At 37.4% G+C, this 17,797-nt stretch overlaps 1 protein-coding gene across 1 annotated transcript in view; it reads right to left on the bottom strand.

Annotated features, from left to right (window-relative positions):
• Nucleotides 1–17,797, bottom strand: part of Znf654 (zinc finger protein 654) — a 55,006-nt gene that overhangs the window by 32,244 nt on the left and 4,965 nt on the right. The window contains exon 2 of the mRNA XM_005345243.3: nucleotides 1,922–2,067. Coding sequence (XP_005345300.2) covers nucleotides 1,922–2,067 — 146 coding nt within the window. The remainder of the gene's footprint in view (nucleotides 1–1,921; nucleotides 2,068–17,797) is intronic.

Below are 17,797 nucleotides of genomic sequence, written 5' to 3'. Positions count from 1 at the left end.
AAAAGAGAGCGAGCTCAGGCCGGAAGCTGAAGATCAGCCTGCCTCAGCGGATGGGAAGGGAAATGGGCGTGGCTTGTCCCTTAAAGGGACAGGAAAGCACAACATTCCCAGGTCTTCCTTATAATAAAAAGCACGCACGTCAAGGAAGCAGAAAAGGAAGGGCCCAAGATGGCAGTGGGCAGGTCAGAGGTAATGGGAGTGGGCGTGGCTTGTCCCTTAAAGGGACAGGAAAGCACAACACATACATGCTGGGATTTCAGACTAGTGTAATCATACCCAGGGCACATAGTGATTCTTAAACTATTGTATTTTATATGGGCAGCAGTACATAAGCTATCAAACAAAAAAATAAAATCATTATATGACATTTTAAATAATGGGAATGGAGGCCCTAAATAGGGAGTGGGATAAATACAGGAGGGAGGATACAATGACAATAAGGATGCTTAAAAGAAATCATACTATTAACTATCTAAGAAAAACTATAATATGCTTAAGTTTGTATATAAATGTACATAGTTTAAATGAAATTTTCTTATCTGGACTAACAATGCCTCCTCCTAGAGCCAAAAAAATCACCTAATAGCAGGAAATGAGAATATATAACTATTCTAGTTAGGAAAGTTAAAACTGACTGACTCCTTTTCTATATGCGAATATGAATTGTTGGCAAGGGCTGCTCAAGAGACTCCCAAAACATTAGAGACTATTGCTATTGTCTTTGGTTGTCCCAGAAGTAGAAGGTAAGTTTTTATTTCTGAAGACCACCATGGACATCAGACACATGACCCAAAAGCTCCCTAAGCTTGAAATTATTTGACAGTTTCTTCCCTGAGGACCAGTTTTCATAGTAATAGAAGGTGACACTCAAGCTTTCAAATTGTTGTAGGAGGTTCTTCTGTCTATGTGTTGTTTTCATTGGTTGAATAAAGAAACTGCCTTGGCCTTTGGATAGGGCAGCACTTAGGTAGGCAGAGTAGAGAGAACTGGATGCTGGGAAGGGCAGACAGAGAGCCACCATGGAGATGCCAGGTCAGACATGCTGAATGTTTCCCAGTAAGCCATGACCTCGTGGTGACATACAGATTATTAGAAATGGGTTGAATCAAGATGTGAGAGTTAGGCAATAAGAGGCTAGAACTAATGGGCCAGGCAGTGTTTAAATGAATACAGTTTCTGTGTGGGTATTTTGGGGGTTAAGCTAGCTGGGCCGGACGGAACAAGGGGCCCTGCTCCCTTTAACATCAAATGAGGCAACTCAACCAACAGTCCTAACCCAGCTATGATGCTTATGAACCACATCAATGACCAGGATGGCATAACTCTGGGGTGCAGTAGCAGCACACATACCTCAGTGGTAACTAACAGTTCTCTAATTGGTCTTATGACCAACTCAACAAGAGGGAAATCATGCCTAGTAATGAACACCTATCCACAAGTCAGGGTAAGTGAAATCATGGATCTTGAAGGAGAACCTTCAACTACTACAATACTAGAGCAGCTAATTCTTAACAAAAAGCCCGGTGTGTAATTTTAACTCAATTCTACCTACAAGCGATTTTTAAAATTGGGAGTTTCTGGACCTCTTTCTAGAAAGTTTTAAGATCCCTTTCTGCTTATTACCATGGCCTCAATGATTATATGCTGAGACTACCCTTAGAATTTTCTAAGGTCACCTGGAAAATTAAAACCCAATGCAGTGACAAGAAAATGTGTATATCACAAATCCACTTCAACCCAATAAAAGTTAAAATTGTTCTTAAATGTTGCAAGTTAAAACAAAATAACTGAAGTAAAGAAATGACAATTTTTTATTGGGGTAAGAAATTAGGAAAGGTTTTATCCTCAGAAGAAAGAACAAAAGCTATTATATCAAAGCAAAAAAATAAATGTGTTGTTGATAAGAAAAAAGTATACTTACACAGCAAGACTACTCAAAACATATTGTACGTGCTCACATTCATCTGGGAACGATGAGCTGGCTGACGTGAAACAGCAAAGTGCAGTCTGAAGAACCTGAAGCTGTGGCAAAGGGACCTGCCATCGTCCAGCATAATCTTCAACCACCTTATAGAGAAATGAGTTAAAAAACACATTACTATGGAAAATGTTACCAACTTTACATTTTAAAAGGCAGGTAAAACTTAAAGGATATGTGAAAACATTAGCTCTGTATGAATGCACATGACTGACATAAAACGTCCTACACTGTTTTATCAGGGTAGAAATCTGATATGGGATTCCCCTCTGTTTGCTGTGAATACCATTGGTTAATAAAGAAATAAGCTTGGCCTGATAGGGCAGAGTAGAGCTAGGTGGGGAAAACTAAAATGAATGCTGGGAGAAAGAAAGCAGAGTCAGAAAGAAGCCATGTAGCCCCACGGGAGACAGACGCCAGAAGGTTACCAGGTAAGCCACAGCCCTGTGGCCATACAGATTAATAGAAATGGGTTAAATTAAGATGTAAGAGCTAGCCAAAAAGAAGTTAGGGTTAATAAGCCAATCAGTGACTTAATTAATATACTTTCTGAGTGATTATTTTAAAAAGCCTGGGGGGGCTGGGAAACGAACAAACAGTATCTTACAACAAATTGGCACCCAACGTGAAGTACTACATCCACATAAAAACCTGAGAGAGCTTAAAAGGAATTCTAGACAAAAAAACCAGTTCAACACAGCTTCTTGCTTTTGGCTAGCAGCATGTCGAAGCTCCTTTAAGAGAAATTTTCCTGATTCAGCTGTAGTGGGGGGGAGGGGGGAGCTGCGCAGTTTTGAAACGGCGGCTTTCTGGGCCTTGCTGAACTCTGGCTCTTTCAAGAGGCTGAGCATTTAAATAGGGTTTGAGGGCAGTGTGCTGCAAGTTACTTGGTGGCAGCATGGGCCAACTGTGTAGCAGAGTTGAGGTGGTGAGAACGACTCCTACCCAGCAGTCTCAGAGGCAATGAATGGAACTCCTAAGGCATGTTGGACTGAGCAGAGCAAAAAGGTAAAGCAGCCTTAGTAATAATAATTCTGCTTAGCTTTTTAGAAAGCACTTCTGGTCAGAAAAGGTTACAGATATGCAATAAAGACAAATTCAGATGAAGAAGACTTCTAAATGGGTCACAGTGCTAGATAAATGTACACAGGCTTGAAAGAGAAGGAAAAGAGTATAAAGAGTTAGAAAACGAAATAAATCGTTTTAAAAAATAAAAGTCGTTAAAGAGACAGAGTACAGACAGTCATAGATTAAAAGGAATTTAAAAAATAAGTCATGTAAAGATGGAATATACACAGAGAGTCTGGATTATGTATACTATTGTGTTTTCTTTGAAATTTTTTGACTGCATAGGGATATTTGATACTAGGGACTGCTAAGCTAAGCAACATATATACTTTAAAGGTATCCTGATTTCAAAATATGGGTGTAAGGACTTGTTACATTGGAAAAGAGGTTCTTCTTTTGTTTCCACAGAAGATAAGAACCTGTGAAATCCTTCCAGACTAATGTAGTTAAATGGACCAAAGCCCCCCAAAAGGTTACTGTGAACACTCCCAAAATTACTTTACCCAACAAAAAGCAGGAAGAAGTTTGGAGAGAACTACACCAAATTCCCTAAATATAAATGATCATTTATAAATGATTGTTTACATTTAAAGGAGGATATACTATAGAGGTTTGCAATGGTATGGATGTTGATTTATTGATACAAATTTAAGGTCAATTTGTTATATGTATATTTCTGCTCTTGATTAAAGTATTGTGTTTGTACAGTTCACTTAAAAATGTAATACATAATTAAGAAATATAGGTTAATAATCATTTATAATAGTCAAGCTTGTAGTCATATTAGTTAGGTTTTCTAGATATATAGAGATATATTTCAATTAGATAGGTATTCTTCAAATCTTTCAGAGACCTTCAGAATATGGCATTTTAAATGCTGGGGGAGAGAACAGGCCTTATTGGTGGCCACCTCAGTTTCAGACTCAGTGAGAAGCCCTGATTCAACAGACCAAACAATAGATAAAAGTTTGACATGCCCTCCTCCTCCTCTGACCTCCATGTATGCACACATGTATGTCCACCCCGTCCTAGACACATACACCAATCAAACACTTCATACTCACATAAGGGAAGAGAGCCAGTCATCATTTTGAGCTTTCCTAATTAGAATAATTTTGTAGGAAAAAATCTAATTAAAGTTACATTTATTAAATGCTAAAATGATTTAAAAGTAGGTTCTAATAAGTAAAAAGCCATTTGAAATCTGTAACTATCTTAAAGCTCAATATTTTTGGATGCTTTAATAAAGCATGTTCCTTGCTCACCTCATTGCTACTGAAGTTGATATTTATTTAATATGAAGGTCTTTTAAGAGCTCCTAAACCGGGCGGTGGTGGCGCACGCCTTTAATCCCAGCACTCGGGAGGCAGAGGCAGGTGGATCTCTGTGAGTTCGAGACCAGCCTGGTCTACAGAGCTAGTTCCAGGACAGGGTCCAAAACCACAGAGAAACCCTGTCTCGAAAAACCAAAAAAAAAAAGAGCTCCTAAGTATGTTCCAAAATGGTAGTTGGAATAGGTGCTTCTACATCTTCACATTTCATGCTGTCTTAAAGACTGTCTATTCTACATGTACCTACCATCCAGAAGCTTAAGCAAATCCAAATGCAGCTACTGATAGATAATTCACTACATCTAAAGACAATTTTTGCGGTGTAAATAGTTCAGTGGTAGACAGCTAAAGCAAATTCAATCTCTGGTAGCAGCAAAATAAATATGATTTACTTACAGACTCGCTTATTAGAATATCATTATGAAACAAAAAATGACATCTACCTACAAGTTTTACTTTGATTTGAAACTATATAAATAAAACATACCATAGTTTGTCAAATGTACCTGGCAGCCATCATAAACTTCTTTATACAGTCTCTTGTCTGAATTAGATATCTGTCTGACATCTCTCATTTTAACTATTTTCCCAAAGGTATCCAAAATTTCTACTTCTCTCAAGAGCATATCCTGTTTATAGCTCAAATTAACATCCATATTCCTCTTAAACATGGTCCGAGTGAACCGTTAAGAGTGGTGGCACACGCCTTTTATCCCACGACTCGAAAGGCAGAGGCAGGCTGATCTCTGTGAGCTGAAGGCCAGCCTGGTCTGCAAGAGCTAGTTCCAGGAAGACTCCAAAGCTACTGAGAAACCCTGTCTCAAAAAAAAAAAAAAAAAAGACTATAGTATAAATTGTCATATCTCTCTCTGTTTCTATAATTGAACTGTTGTACGGTAGTAATTTGGGGATAGTCAGCAGAAATGTTACACCTTTCCTACACATAGATTGCTCTTAAGCGGTCCTAATTTCACAGCTTTCACTCTTCCCACTCACAGTGCCAGCCCAAATAATCAGGTATGCAAAACCGGTATATCAGCATTTACTTCCCGTTCATGTCACCTGAAAACATGCACACTTTTTTCATGTCATCATCAAGGTCATATCCAAAAAATAACTCAGACACAGACACGTAACAAGAACAGGTTCAGATCCCCTAGTTACATACTAAAGTCAACATCTTTTTGGCAAGGCTATTAAATCAGCTACTAAGTCTCTCCTATTTCTCTACCTGAGAAAATTCATTTAGAAAAAGGAAAATAGACTGAAATCTACATATGCTGAGTCTGTCACATACCCCATAACTATTATCAATAATCCTATTTTTAAGCAGAAACCATTTAAATTATCTGGATAATCTTCTCTTCCTACTGTCAACCATTTTTTCAATACACAAGTCATCAGATTTACTCACTAAACAACTATCTGTCATGCTCAGTGGTTCCCATAATTCACCTATTTGAAAACACAATACTTGTCCATATCTGTCTAAATTAACAGCAACTCTTCAGTTCTGGTTTCTATAAATATGATTGTTTGTAGAACATCCCCAAATATCCATCAGAATGTGATTTGGGAAATTTCACTTTACTTAAGGCTTCCTGTACCAGCTTTCATTTGTAAGCTTTGGTTCTTTTAGCTACAAACAGTTCCTAACATGGAAAAAAAAACATTTGTCTTAGATGACATGCTTTGTAATGAAGTAGTTGTATCTTTTCTACCCAAACCTTTGACATCCCCTTCATTTATATTCATTAGCTTAACAAAAGATAATAAATTTTCATAAGAAAGAAGAAAATTAAGTAAAATCATAGGAATGTACTCCACTCAAAAGAAAAGACATTAAACCTAGTTTCTCACAGAAATCAACTAACTATACATAAAAGTTTGAAACAAACTCCAGATTCTATCATTATCAAGTATATTTCTTAAAACCTAAAAAATAATTTTTATATGAAAATATTCAACTAAAATCTAATATATGAAATAAATGCACTTTGGTGAATCATGAAATAAATAATAAAATAAACTTAAAATACTGATTAGATATTAGCCTGTTTCACAGGAAGGACGTTTATACCTGGTACTGTAAACCTGGTCAAAAACCCATGACTAAGAAGAGCATAGGCCTTAGGGGGGAAAAGCTACTGGTTTTTTTTTTGGGGGGGGGTATACCCAAAAAACAGAAGCACAAAAGTGATGGAGCACTTAGCTATGGATGGATTGTCTATATCAGCCTCCCAGTCCACAGCTCAGGACCCTGAAAGAAGAGGGGGAAGAAAGCAATGAAATATTGATTTCTGAAGATGACATGGATGTTACACACAGCAGCTATGGCTTCCAACACAAGACCTATGCATGACCCAGCATGGACAGGAGAGGGGCTCCCAAGGTCCCTAGTGGAAGACCTATTGGCAACTGATGATTGCTGATGGATGGGAGTCACCCTTCTTGAGTATTCGGGTACTGAGAGGTTGTCCATGCCCCAGTGATGATCCCATTATCATACATACAGGTATCACTAATTGGACACAGGGAGTTACTAATAATGATTTTTAAAGATGACGCGAAGGTGCGAAGGACACTAGGTGGTATGCACTAGAAGAAGCTGAAAGTGGAGAGTGGTAGATATATATAATCACATTGTATAAATGTGTGAACTTCTCAAAACACAAAAAAGCTTTTTTAAAAAAGTAAAAACAAAGTAGTGCGGTGATGGTGTATACCTTTAAACCCAGCTCCTGGAAGGCAGAGGCAGGCAGCTCTCTATGAGTTCAAAGCCAGCCTGGCCTACAGAGTGAGTTCCAGGACAGTCAGGGCTACACAGAGAAACTGTGTCATTAAAAAAAAAAAAAAGGAGGGAGGGAGGGAGGGAAGAAAAAAAGAGGAGAAAGAGGAGAAGAAGAAAGAAAAAGTAAAAACAATCAGACTGCACAACATTATCTCCATCCTAACAATCAACCTTGGTTTGAGCCAAATGCCACTAAAACACTGTAAATAACTCTTTGAACTAAGATATATGTAATATTTAGAATCAGTTGTGACTTTATATTTTAAATATTCTGTTAAACTGCATTCTGCTAGCTTATACAAATATGCAGCATTTTCTACTTTGTTTTTTTTTTTATTTTTAAAAGGTCTTTATCCAGATGCAACCTGTTTTCCCTATATTCCCATAATACAAAAAGTATTATAATTTTATCTATATTTTGTATAAAAAAAAGGACCAACTCTCTTCTTTCCCACTTCTACAGCTAATACATTCTATATACTCAGGAAAGAGGCAAAAGGCTTATACTGAAAGCCATAGATACTAGAAAGCTAATGAAAAGAGAAGGGTAGACACCAAAACATCACTCAGGATTCTCTTACTCTATTTTTATCCTCTTCCTAAACTCTAGACAGTATAACTCTTTTCTACTACAATCTTACCTATAAAATATGAACTTAGTCCTTCTCAAAATATACCATAGTGAAGACAAATTCCACCCTCACAAAAAAATCACTTAGTCCATTGGTTGATGTTTGCAATGATTAGTGAGAGCTTACCAGCTGTAGGCCAAAGTTATTTGAACAGGATTGTTCTATCTTCTTCCTCAAGTTCTCTACATTTATTGTATGTGAGGAAGATCAGAGCACCTCGGCATGGAGGTAAGCCTAAAGATCTGGCTTTCCTAGTATAAATAGTAAAGGTTTTACATCAATTGTGATGTCAATTTTCATTTGTTACCAAAAGGTAAGGAGAGAGTAATTACTTTCTTTACCAAGGGAAGACTGTTTTCTTCATAAATTCTCAAATTGGTGCCTGAAATACAATTATATGCACAATATAAGATTAAATTAAAATGAAACCTAAAATAAAAATAAATCCAGTCAATATCAGGTTTTCTCAGTTTCTAAATGAAATTAAATTTTACAAGAGATGATACACTTATATTCATAGCGAAAAAACTAAAGAAAAGAAGGCATGCTGAATAAGATGGAGAAAAACCTAGACTTCCTTACTGAGTATATTCTTAAAATCCAGGGTGTGTGTGTGTGTGTGTGTGTGTGTGTGTGTGTGTGTGAGAGAGAGAGAGAGAGAGAGAGAGAGAGAGAGAGAGAGAGAGAGAATAAGGACATGTTCTTATCGCGCGTGCGCGCGCACACACACACACACACACACACACACACCATTCCAGAACTGTTCTCAAAGATGGAATTAGGGAGGAACAAAACACTAGTTGTTCCCCAGTAGAAAGATGATTTCAAAGGTACCTAATAATTCAGTGATGATTTCACTGATGATTCATGGATGTTTTCAAAGGTACCTAGCTGAGGGATAGAAGCTAACTATAGAACAGAAATCTCAAAACTGAACCAGTGTGGAAATCCAACTATGAAAAAGTGGTGTTTAAAAAATTGATGGAAATTTGATAATAAAAAAATATAGAAAACTTCTCCTTGAACACTGAGAAATCTATTCGAAGTATCATGAAATTTGTATAGATCTTAAAGGTAGCAAAAAAGAGATATTATTTTAAATCACTGAAGCATTTCAGGCACACTTTGAGTTAATAGCTAATACAGATGGCAATTATATAAAGGAAAGGCCTGGGGAGAAGAAAAGCAACAGTGAAGAGAAAATAGGAGAGCTGATTTAAGCCAGTAAGATTTTCATAAGTGAAGAAGGAAGGATGGGTAAATTTTGTTTGATAATGAAGATGTTTTGATTCAAACTCCTTGACAATTTTAAGTCTCTTGGCATCACAGAAGTGAAGAATCCTATACCCTACTACCGTTCACGGAAAAATGACAAAACATGTTTATCCTACCAATGAAAGTTAATTGTGACTTGGAACAATAAAAGAAAAGTTAAGCAAAAGATTGAAAGGAACATAGAATAGACAAGGTCAGCACACTGCTCTTGCAAGGACCCAAATTAGGTTTCAGAACCCACCTTGGGTAGCTCACAACCTGTAACTCCAGCTCCAGGAGATCCTACAGCCTCCTCTGGCTTCTGTGGGCACTTGCACTCACATGCACATACCCACAAACAGAAACACAATTAAAAGTAGAACATTTTGTTGTTTGTTTCTTAAAGAGGTACTCCTTCACTGGGTTCCAAAGAGAAAAACATATTTCAGAAACTTCTAAAAGAACTTCCTTTTTCGTTATTATATAAGTGATGTGAACATAGAGCAGGAGTGTTTTTATGATTTTGTTCAGTAAGTTTTAAAACGTCAGGAAGCAGCAACAGCCCAGGTATCAAAGTGCTAAAAGTATCTTAGCACAAGGCTGAAAACAGAAAGCAAGAACACACACTGAACTGTGAAGGCTGGCGTTCAGCAGTTGCACTTGAGCTTCTTCAGACAGAACCCTACAGATTCCAACTTACTCTAGCAAAAAGGACCAGGACCCCACAGAAAAAATTATGAACAAAAGTCCTTAGTATTCCCTACTGCTAATGTAGGAAACGTCAATTAAGATCTCATACCTGTGGTTGTAAAACATTGAGTTCATGAAATTTGTAAACGAAAAATTCAAACCACCTGCAAGAATGTGAATATGTTTAGTGGTAAGAAAGAGATTTCTTATTCCAAATATTTGCATATATATGCACATATACATTTTACACACATACATATGTATATATTATGCAAATACATATTTATATTATATATTATATTGTTTTATATTATATATACACACACACACATACATGCACACATATATAATGTCACAGAGGCACAAACCACTTGGTGAAGCTTTCCAGTAAAATGTAAATGCAGGTAGAGGAGAGAGAGAGAGAGAGAGAGAGAGAGAGAGAGAGAGAGAGAGAGAGAGAGCGCGCTTAATCAGTAAAAAGCCTACCACATAAGCAGAAGGCCCTGAGTTCATATCCCTAAACTCACATTGATGGAGGAAGGCCATTGGTTAATTAAATAAAGAAGCTGCTTGCCCTGATAGGTTAGAACGTAGGGGGAGGAGTGAACGGAGCAGAATGCTGGGCGGAAGAGGAAGTGAGGTCAGACTCCACAGCTCTCCTCTCAGAGAGACATGAGATGCTCCACTCCTGCGGGCAGAGGCGAGAGCTCTGCTCTCTGAGGCACACGCGATGAAGCTCCGACCCAGGATGGACGTAGGCTAGAATCTTCCCGGTAAGCGCACCTTGGGGTGCGACACATATGATTGGAAATGGGTTAGTCCAGGTGCGAGAGTTAGCCGAGAAAAGGGCTAGAGCTAAAGAGTCAAGCAGTGTTTAAATGAATACAGTTTGTGTGTTGTTATTTCGGGCATAAGCTAGCCGGGCAGGCGGCCGGGGTGCTGGAGATGCAGCCCCGCTGCTCCCATTACTACATTTCATATGTTACTTCATATAGTTTTTGATATGTTATGATTTGGAAATAAGGTTATCTCCAAAAACCTCCTGTGCTGAAATTATAAGAGTCTTGACCTAATAAATGGATTAATTCACTAATAGTTTCATAATTTTATGGCATTATTGGAGGTGATCAATTTTTTCAGGGATGGGGCCTAGGTAGGGAAAATAGGTCATTGGAGGCATGTTGTTAATGACTGTAGCTTGTCATTGGCTCCTCCCTGGTGTGGGAGGTTCTTCTGTCTATGTGTTGCTTTTATTGGTTAATGAATAAAGAACTGGCTTGGTCTATAGCATGGTGATATAGGAGTTCCTTCTGTTTGTGTGCTGCTTTCATTGGTTAATGAATAAAGAAACTGCCTTGGCCTAGTTGATAGGGCAGAACTCAGGTAGACGGAGAAAACAGAACTGAATGCTGGGAGGAAGAAAGCAGAGTCAGAGAGACACCATGGAGTTGCCAAACACAGACGTGCCAAAATCTTTCCCTGTAGGCCACAGCCATGTGGCGATATACAGATTAATAGAAATGGGTTAAATTCATATGTAAGAATTAGCCAATAAGAAGTTAGAGCTAATGGCTAAGCAGTGTTTTAATTAATACAGTTTCTGTGTGGTTATTTCAGGTGTTATTTAGTTAGTTCAAGGCCAGCCTGGTCTACAGAGTAAGGTTCCAGGACAGCCAGGGTTGCTATACAGAGAAACCCTCTCAAAATACACATGCGCAGTCACCCACTCACACGCGCACACACAAACACACACACACACAAACACACACACACACACACACACACACACCACAAACCTAAAAGAAAATTTTAAATTTTAAAAATGATCATAGTGGACAGTGATTAGCTAAGCAGGAGAACTTAAAAGCTCAGTAAACACAGGGCCTGGGTTTAATCCTTAGTGCCATAAAGGGACAAAGCATTCAAAAGGAAAATGCAACAAATTTTAATGGGTATATGTTAACTCCCATATAGCCTCCTGAAGCACTAGTAAAAAGAAAGAAAACAAGTTCTGTACTTCAATAAACACATCAGCTACTTTAAAATTCATTGTTCTTACACCAGGAAGAACATCCTCAAATTAATATACATGATACATTCTCACTAGATGATAAACAATTTGTTTGTTCTTTATAAAAATAATAAAAAAAATAGTTGAAACATGGATATGTTAACTCTTTGAGCCAGCAAATCATTCAGCTCATTAGATTCCTTAATTGTTTCTTCTACCGTTTATTAACAGCACACCCCGATATTCAGATTTGAACCTGATGGAATATCAAGGAACTGTTCTGGGCATTCACACAATGCCTTACATCCTTAAAATTTCTAGCAACTGACTTCTCCATTCTCTCTCACTAATCTGTAAGGACTTCAATCAATCATTTTCTGGCTACTCAACAATGGCATTCTTTTTAGTGTGGTTTTTCATACTTTAACTTCCCTGATATATCTTAAAACATTTAAGATTTACAAAAATACAGCTTTGCTTTAATCTCTACACATACTGTTCCTTAAAATTCAAACTCCTAAGCCAAGATCTAGATGAATCCATCTTTTGCTGTAAGTCTTAGAGTCCATTGAGGACAGACTCCTCCCTCAAAGTAAGCTTTGCATTGTACTTCCAGTTTCCCTGGTAACTTTACAAAGGTAAACATATCAGCTTTGCCACTCTTGGGCCTCCTGGTCAAAAGAATAAAATACCTCTGGCCCTGGGTGGAGACCATGACATTCTGATCTGTCCTAAAGATTAGAACATTATATAGTATTGTCTCCTTTAAGAGGCAATCCAGCTAAGCCTGTCAATCACCTGGCCAGGAGTCCATGCCACAGGAAATTTGATTTCTTGGAAAAAAGAAGGCTAAGGAGAGGGGAGGAAAAAGCATATCCATTCCCTTTTCTTCTCTTTTTCTTTCAGATAGTGATCAAACCTTAGACGTGTTAACCCTAAATCTCTGGGCTTTTTTCACTATCTCTGCAGTTTCTCCCTTCTGCCAGGTAGCTGCGTACCAACCTTTGTGACTGAACATGCCAGCTTTCAGACTCTTTAACTCAAGCAACAAGCCGCTCTTCTTCCTCTTCTCCATCTCCAACTTCCAGAAACTGCTGGGATTTACAGCTAGTCTATGTTAGGTATTTCCCTAGTCAAAACTGCTAAATTGTTCTTAAGATTTTTCAGTCCATAGCTGAATTCTTTGACTATCAAGACTCAGTTCACAGTAATATCAACATAGGAATATGGACATCTTATCATAAAAAGCATGGGTGTCTAGACTCTGTTTCGAGTTTCAAGTTAGGTACTGAAATGTAAAGTAAGGAATGCATATCTACTCTTTTTATAAACACAGTATGGCACATAAAATTATTACCAAAGTAATAATTTTAAGGAATAACTTTTAATATTTCATAATTCTTGTCTAATTTTTAGACCTTGCTACTATATTGATTACAAGTTATACATATTGCTTTAATTAATATGAACAACAATTGAGAAAAAAAATATTCAGCATTAATTTACCTACCTATAACCACTACTAACACTTTGCTACACTTCTATATAGCATCTTAGGATACCTGTGTATCTTAAGGCTAAGTGTTTACTCAGGCATGGTGTAGCACACCCTCATCCCAGCACTCAAAAAGCAGGCAGGCAGATCTCTCTGAATTTGAGGACAGCCTGGTCTACACAGTGAGCTATATAATAAAATAGTGCTTAATATTATTGCAAATAGTAACTAAGAATCTAGGACAGAGAGTGATACATTTAAAACAAAACAGTGGCTTAAAGGCTACATTCATTCTCTACCCCAGCTCCTCAGCCTTGCTATGTCGTGAAGACAATGAGAGCAAAGAGGTAAACGTCTGAGAGAATGGAAGGCACCGATGCTGTTTCAAACAGGGAGTATGGCTGTGCCACTCCACCTGCAGCAGAGAATCACAACTGTGGGAGCTGTGGGGTCTGGATTAGAGCTGGGATATATTTGTTTGTAAGGCAAGCTATGAAGTTCTCAAAGCAGGGCGGTGGTGGCGCACGCCTGTAATCCCAGCACTCGGGAGGCAGAGGCAGGCGGATCTCTGTGAGTTCGAGACCAGCCTGGTCTACAGAGCTAGTTCCAGGACAGGAACCAAAACCACAGAGAAACCCTGTCTCGAAAAACAAAAAAAAACAAAAAACAAAAAAAAAAGACTATGAAGATTCAAAAGAATCTCATTTTAAAACTTAAAGTAGCTCATAAAGAAAATGGAATTATAACATTTAAATTCCAAAAAGCTTAGGCTTCAAGATATCCTCTTTCTAGTGAAATGTCACCTCAATATTGTTTCAAATACTCCCTTTGTCCCTAAACTCCGGATGTAAGTACAATAGGGATGAGTTGACTTACAGTCAAACTGTGAAATCCCACTGCAAATGAATTGTTTTTCTTGATTTTTTTTTTAGTTATGGTATGTTCTAGGTTGCTATGTATTTTTTTTAAATTTATTTATTTATTAAGGATTTCTGCGTCCTCCTGTATTAATTAAAACATTTTTTACTGGATAAAAACATTTAGACCATGAGAGTTGAAAGAAAGTTAAAATGTACAAATTATTTTGCACATGTCTTAAGATTATGGTGATTTTGGTTCCTTCAGAGGACAATAAGAAACAATTTCACCACCATTATATGCATAAAATATGTACAAATTCTAGAAATTTACAAATAACATCTTTAATCTAGAAGATTGCAGGCAACAGTTTTAAAGGCTGCTAAATTGAAAGATGGTAGAGTGAGAAAATGCGTATCCACTTTATTTAATGTTGGTAGGAACTTCTAAATTATTTTAAATAGCATGGACAGATTAAAACTTTAATCAGTTATTAACATTTAACATATCTCCCGTATTTTCGTCTTTTAAAAAGACAAGATGATAATAAACATCATTTCTAGTGCTCTGAAATCAAAACAAAGTTTACATTGAGACTAACAGCGACCATAAGCCACCCTTTTGAGATAAATGGATCTTCACATAGGTGCATAGCAGACATGGAATAAGAGTTAAGAATTAAGGAATAATTTTTATAAGAAACTTCAGAAAGTTTAAGTTCTTTGTTTGGAAGTTTTTGAAGGTTTTTCTTGTTTTTCTTTTCTTTTCTTGCTTTCTTTCTTTTTTTTTCCTTTTTGCTCCCCTTTCCCTTTTTTCTCATCCACATCTAAGCGGTTGGAATGAAAATGTCTCCCATAGGCTCAGATATTTGAACACTTGGTCCCCAACTGGTGGTGCTGTCGGGGAGGTTGAGGAGCGTGGCCTGCTGAAGGAAGAATGGCACCGCAAGAGGTCTCTGAGAGTTAAAAGCCTTCTGCCATTTCCAGCTAGCTCCTGCTTGGTCTGAAGATATGATCTCTCAGCTTCCTGCTCCTGTCCTCATGTGTTGCTTGCTGCTATGCCTCCCAGCCATGATGGAGTCTCGTTCCTCTGAAACTGCAAGCTAAAATAAACTGTCTTCCATGGATTGCTTCGGGTCATTTTTTTTTTTTTATCACAGCAACAGGTAAGTAAGTAATACACACACTGATGAACATTTGTAGTTTTCTTTTCTTGCATTATTTTTAAAATTGGTGTCTATGACACTACTTCTACTCAATAATGAACTTTACATGCCATAACATATATGACATACTTGTCTCAGATAGAATACAGTTTATATGTCTACCATAGTAGCTAAAATATACAGGCTGGTTGATTAGGAGTAAGACTAGCCAGGCTACAGTCTTATTATCACATATTAGAACATAACTTAGCCAAATCATCTGCTCTCTCAATCTTAGTTATATTATCTTTAATATGAAAATAGTGGCACATACCATGAAGACATAGATTCCACACTTATCTGCATGTAGGGTGCAAAGTAAAACTGCTATACACACTGAAAAGAGACATGCAGCTGCCTTCAGCTTATGAATAAGGTGTATGGGAAGCAAATGGATTTGGGGTTTGGATCTAGGTCGCATCCACAATGTATCTTTCTGAGTGTATGCAAGTCCTCTAAAATCTGGAGAGTGGGAGGGACCACTAAATTGGACTGACTGGGATAGTGTGAGTCTTTAGCTCTGGCAACCAGGAGGTATAGGCAGGCCTATCTCTAAATTCAAAACACAACTTGTTCTACATAGTTTCAGGCCAACCAAGACTACATGTTGAGACCCTGTCTCTAATAAATAAACAAATAAAAGTAAAATCCTAAATGAAAAACACTTCTGTCTGGTCTTAAGCATCTTGATTAAGGGATAGTCAGCAGACTAAAAAAAACAGTTTTACATGTGAATAAATGTTACTTATAAGCATGACTTGGGGAAGGGGACATGGATTGCCATGCCATTTATCACTGAAGGTGGTGTTCTCAGTAATTGCTGTTATACTATCAGCAACAATTAGATTTCACTGTGAAAGTCAACCTAAAGGAGGTATTAAAGAACATGAGACTAATTGATTTTGTTTTGTGCTCCCTAATTATTAATAAATAAGTAAATAGCCTTTCATGAAATTCACCTTCTATGAACACTGGAAACGTCTCTAACATCAGATTTTTGAAGACCATTTTTTAAAGCCCACTGTCTTAAAAAGACTAAAAAGTACATATGCGTCATATAAAGTGATACAATAAATTGATTTGTAGCTCTGACCACTCTACTTGCAGAAGTAAGTAAATCAGTGCAAATTATCATCAATACCTGCCTTCATCTTTTATGTTTATTCTTTTGTTTTTACTGTTTGTTTGAGGTTTTTTTTTTTTGAGACAGGGTTTCTCTGTATAACTCATTCTGTATATCAGGCTGCCTTCAACTCAGAGATCTGACTGCCTCTGCCTCCCATGTGCTGGGGTTAAAGGTGGGAACCACCATGCTCAACCTTATATTTATTCTTTATTGAGCCAATTTTCAACATTTACTTAGATGTGGCACAATAAACACACATTTACTTCTGATCTCACTTGCAAACTCAACTACTTCTTTTAAAAGCCTTAGCGCACACAAAGATGTCAAAACACAGTATTTATGACTACATTTTGGGAACTAGAAAATAGCTAGATGAAGCTGTTCCTAGCTTGAGACCTGGGGAGCTAAAATCCAAACCATCAGTGGAAGAGGTTCAGGGTTCAGAACAAACTCATCTGTGCTTTAAGGACTTCAGAATCTGGAGGGGAGAAAAATTTCCCCCAGGTCTTTTTTCCCCAAAATGAAACCTATTCTGTAGCTGTTTCTCTGGAGAGAACTGTAAGAGATTCAAAATAATCAGAGAAAAGGTTTCCTAGGGACATGTGAAGAAAATGAGTATACACAAGAGCACATGCTGGGTGGACCCAATAAATAACAAGAGGGTGAGGAGGTCCCTACTTTCTCCCTCAACTAGGCCAACCGATCACACCAAAATTTAAAGGGGGAAAGTAGGTAATTGGGGAATGTGGGGTGTGTGTGTGTGTGTGTGTGTGTGTGTGTGTGTGTGTGTGTGTGTGTGTAAGCTGGAAGTGATTGTCTCTGGAAAAAAGAAAGAAAGAAAATGTTTTTTTAAAAGGTTACATGCCTCCCCCCAAATAAAAAGCTAGTTGCTTCTATAACTCAAAAGTTCTTTTCTCCCTTCCTTACTGAATAGAATCCTAAGCATGAATTAGTCATTTTTAATAAGTTCTAATATTCTTTGTGGATGGGGATGACTAAACAAGCTGGAATATGCCAATCAACAAGATTTAAGAAAAGATATTTTTCCAACTACCCCACAAAAGTACCCTTGTCTTGTCATATAGAAGTCAGATGTGATAGTTGGAATTCTAACATGTACGTTGGCTTATGATAAACCAGGGAGAGAGAAGAATAACTAAGAGAGAATAGAAACTGTACAATTGTAAACGTCTACAGTGCCTTCCCTGTACCATCATACGTAGGCCTCATATATGACTTTTGAAATATATAAATTGATTAAAGACAAAAAGGTTTTCCCAATTAATAGTAAGAACTAATGAAAAAAACAAAAATAACAACAACAGTACATTATACACCCTCAGAATCTTTCACAAAAAA

This window comes from Microtus ochrogaster, chromosome 2, assembly GCF_000317375.1.
Source record: "Microtus ochrogaster isolate Prairie Vole_2 chromosome 2, MicOch1.0, whole genome shotgun sequence".
NCBI classification, from domain to species: Eukaryota; Metazoa; Chordata; class Mammalia; order Rodentia; family Cricetidae; genus Microtus; species Microtus ochrogaster.
Note: the sequence above shows the minus strand (reverse complement) of the source record. Positions and strands in the feature narration are given on the sequence as shown.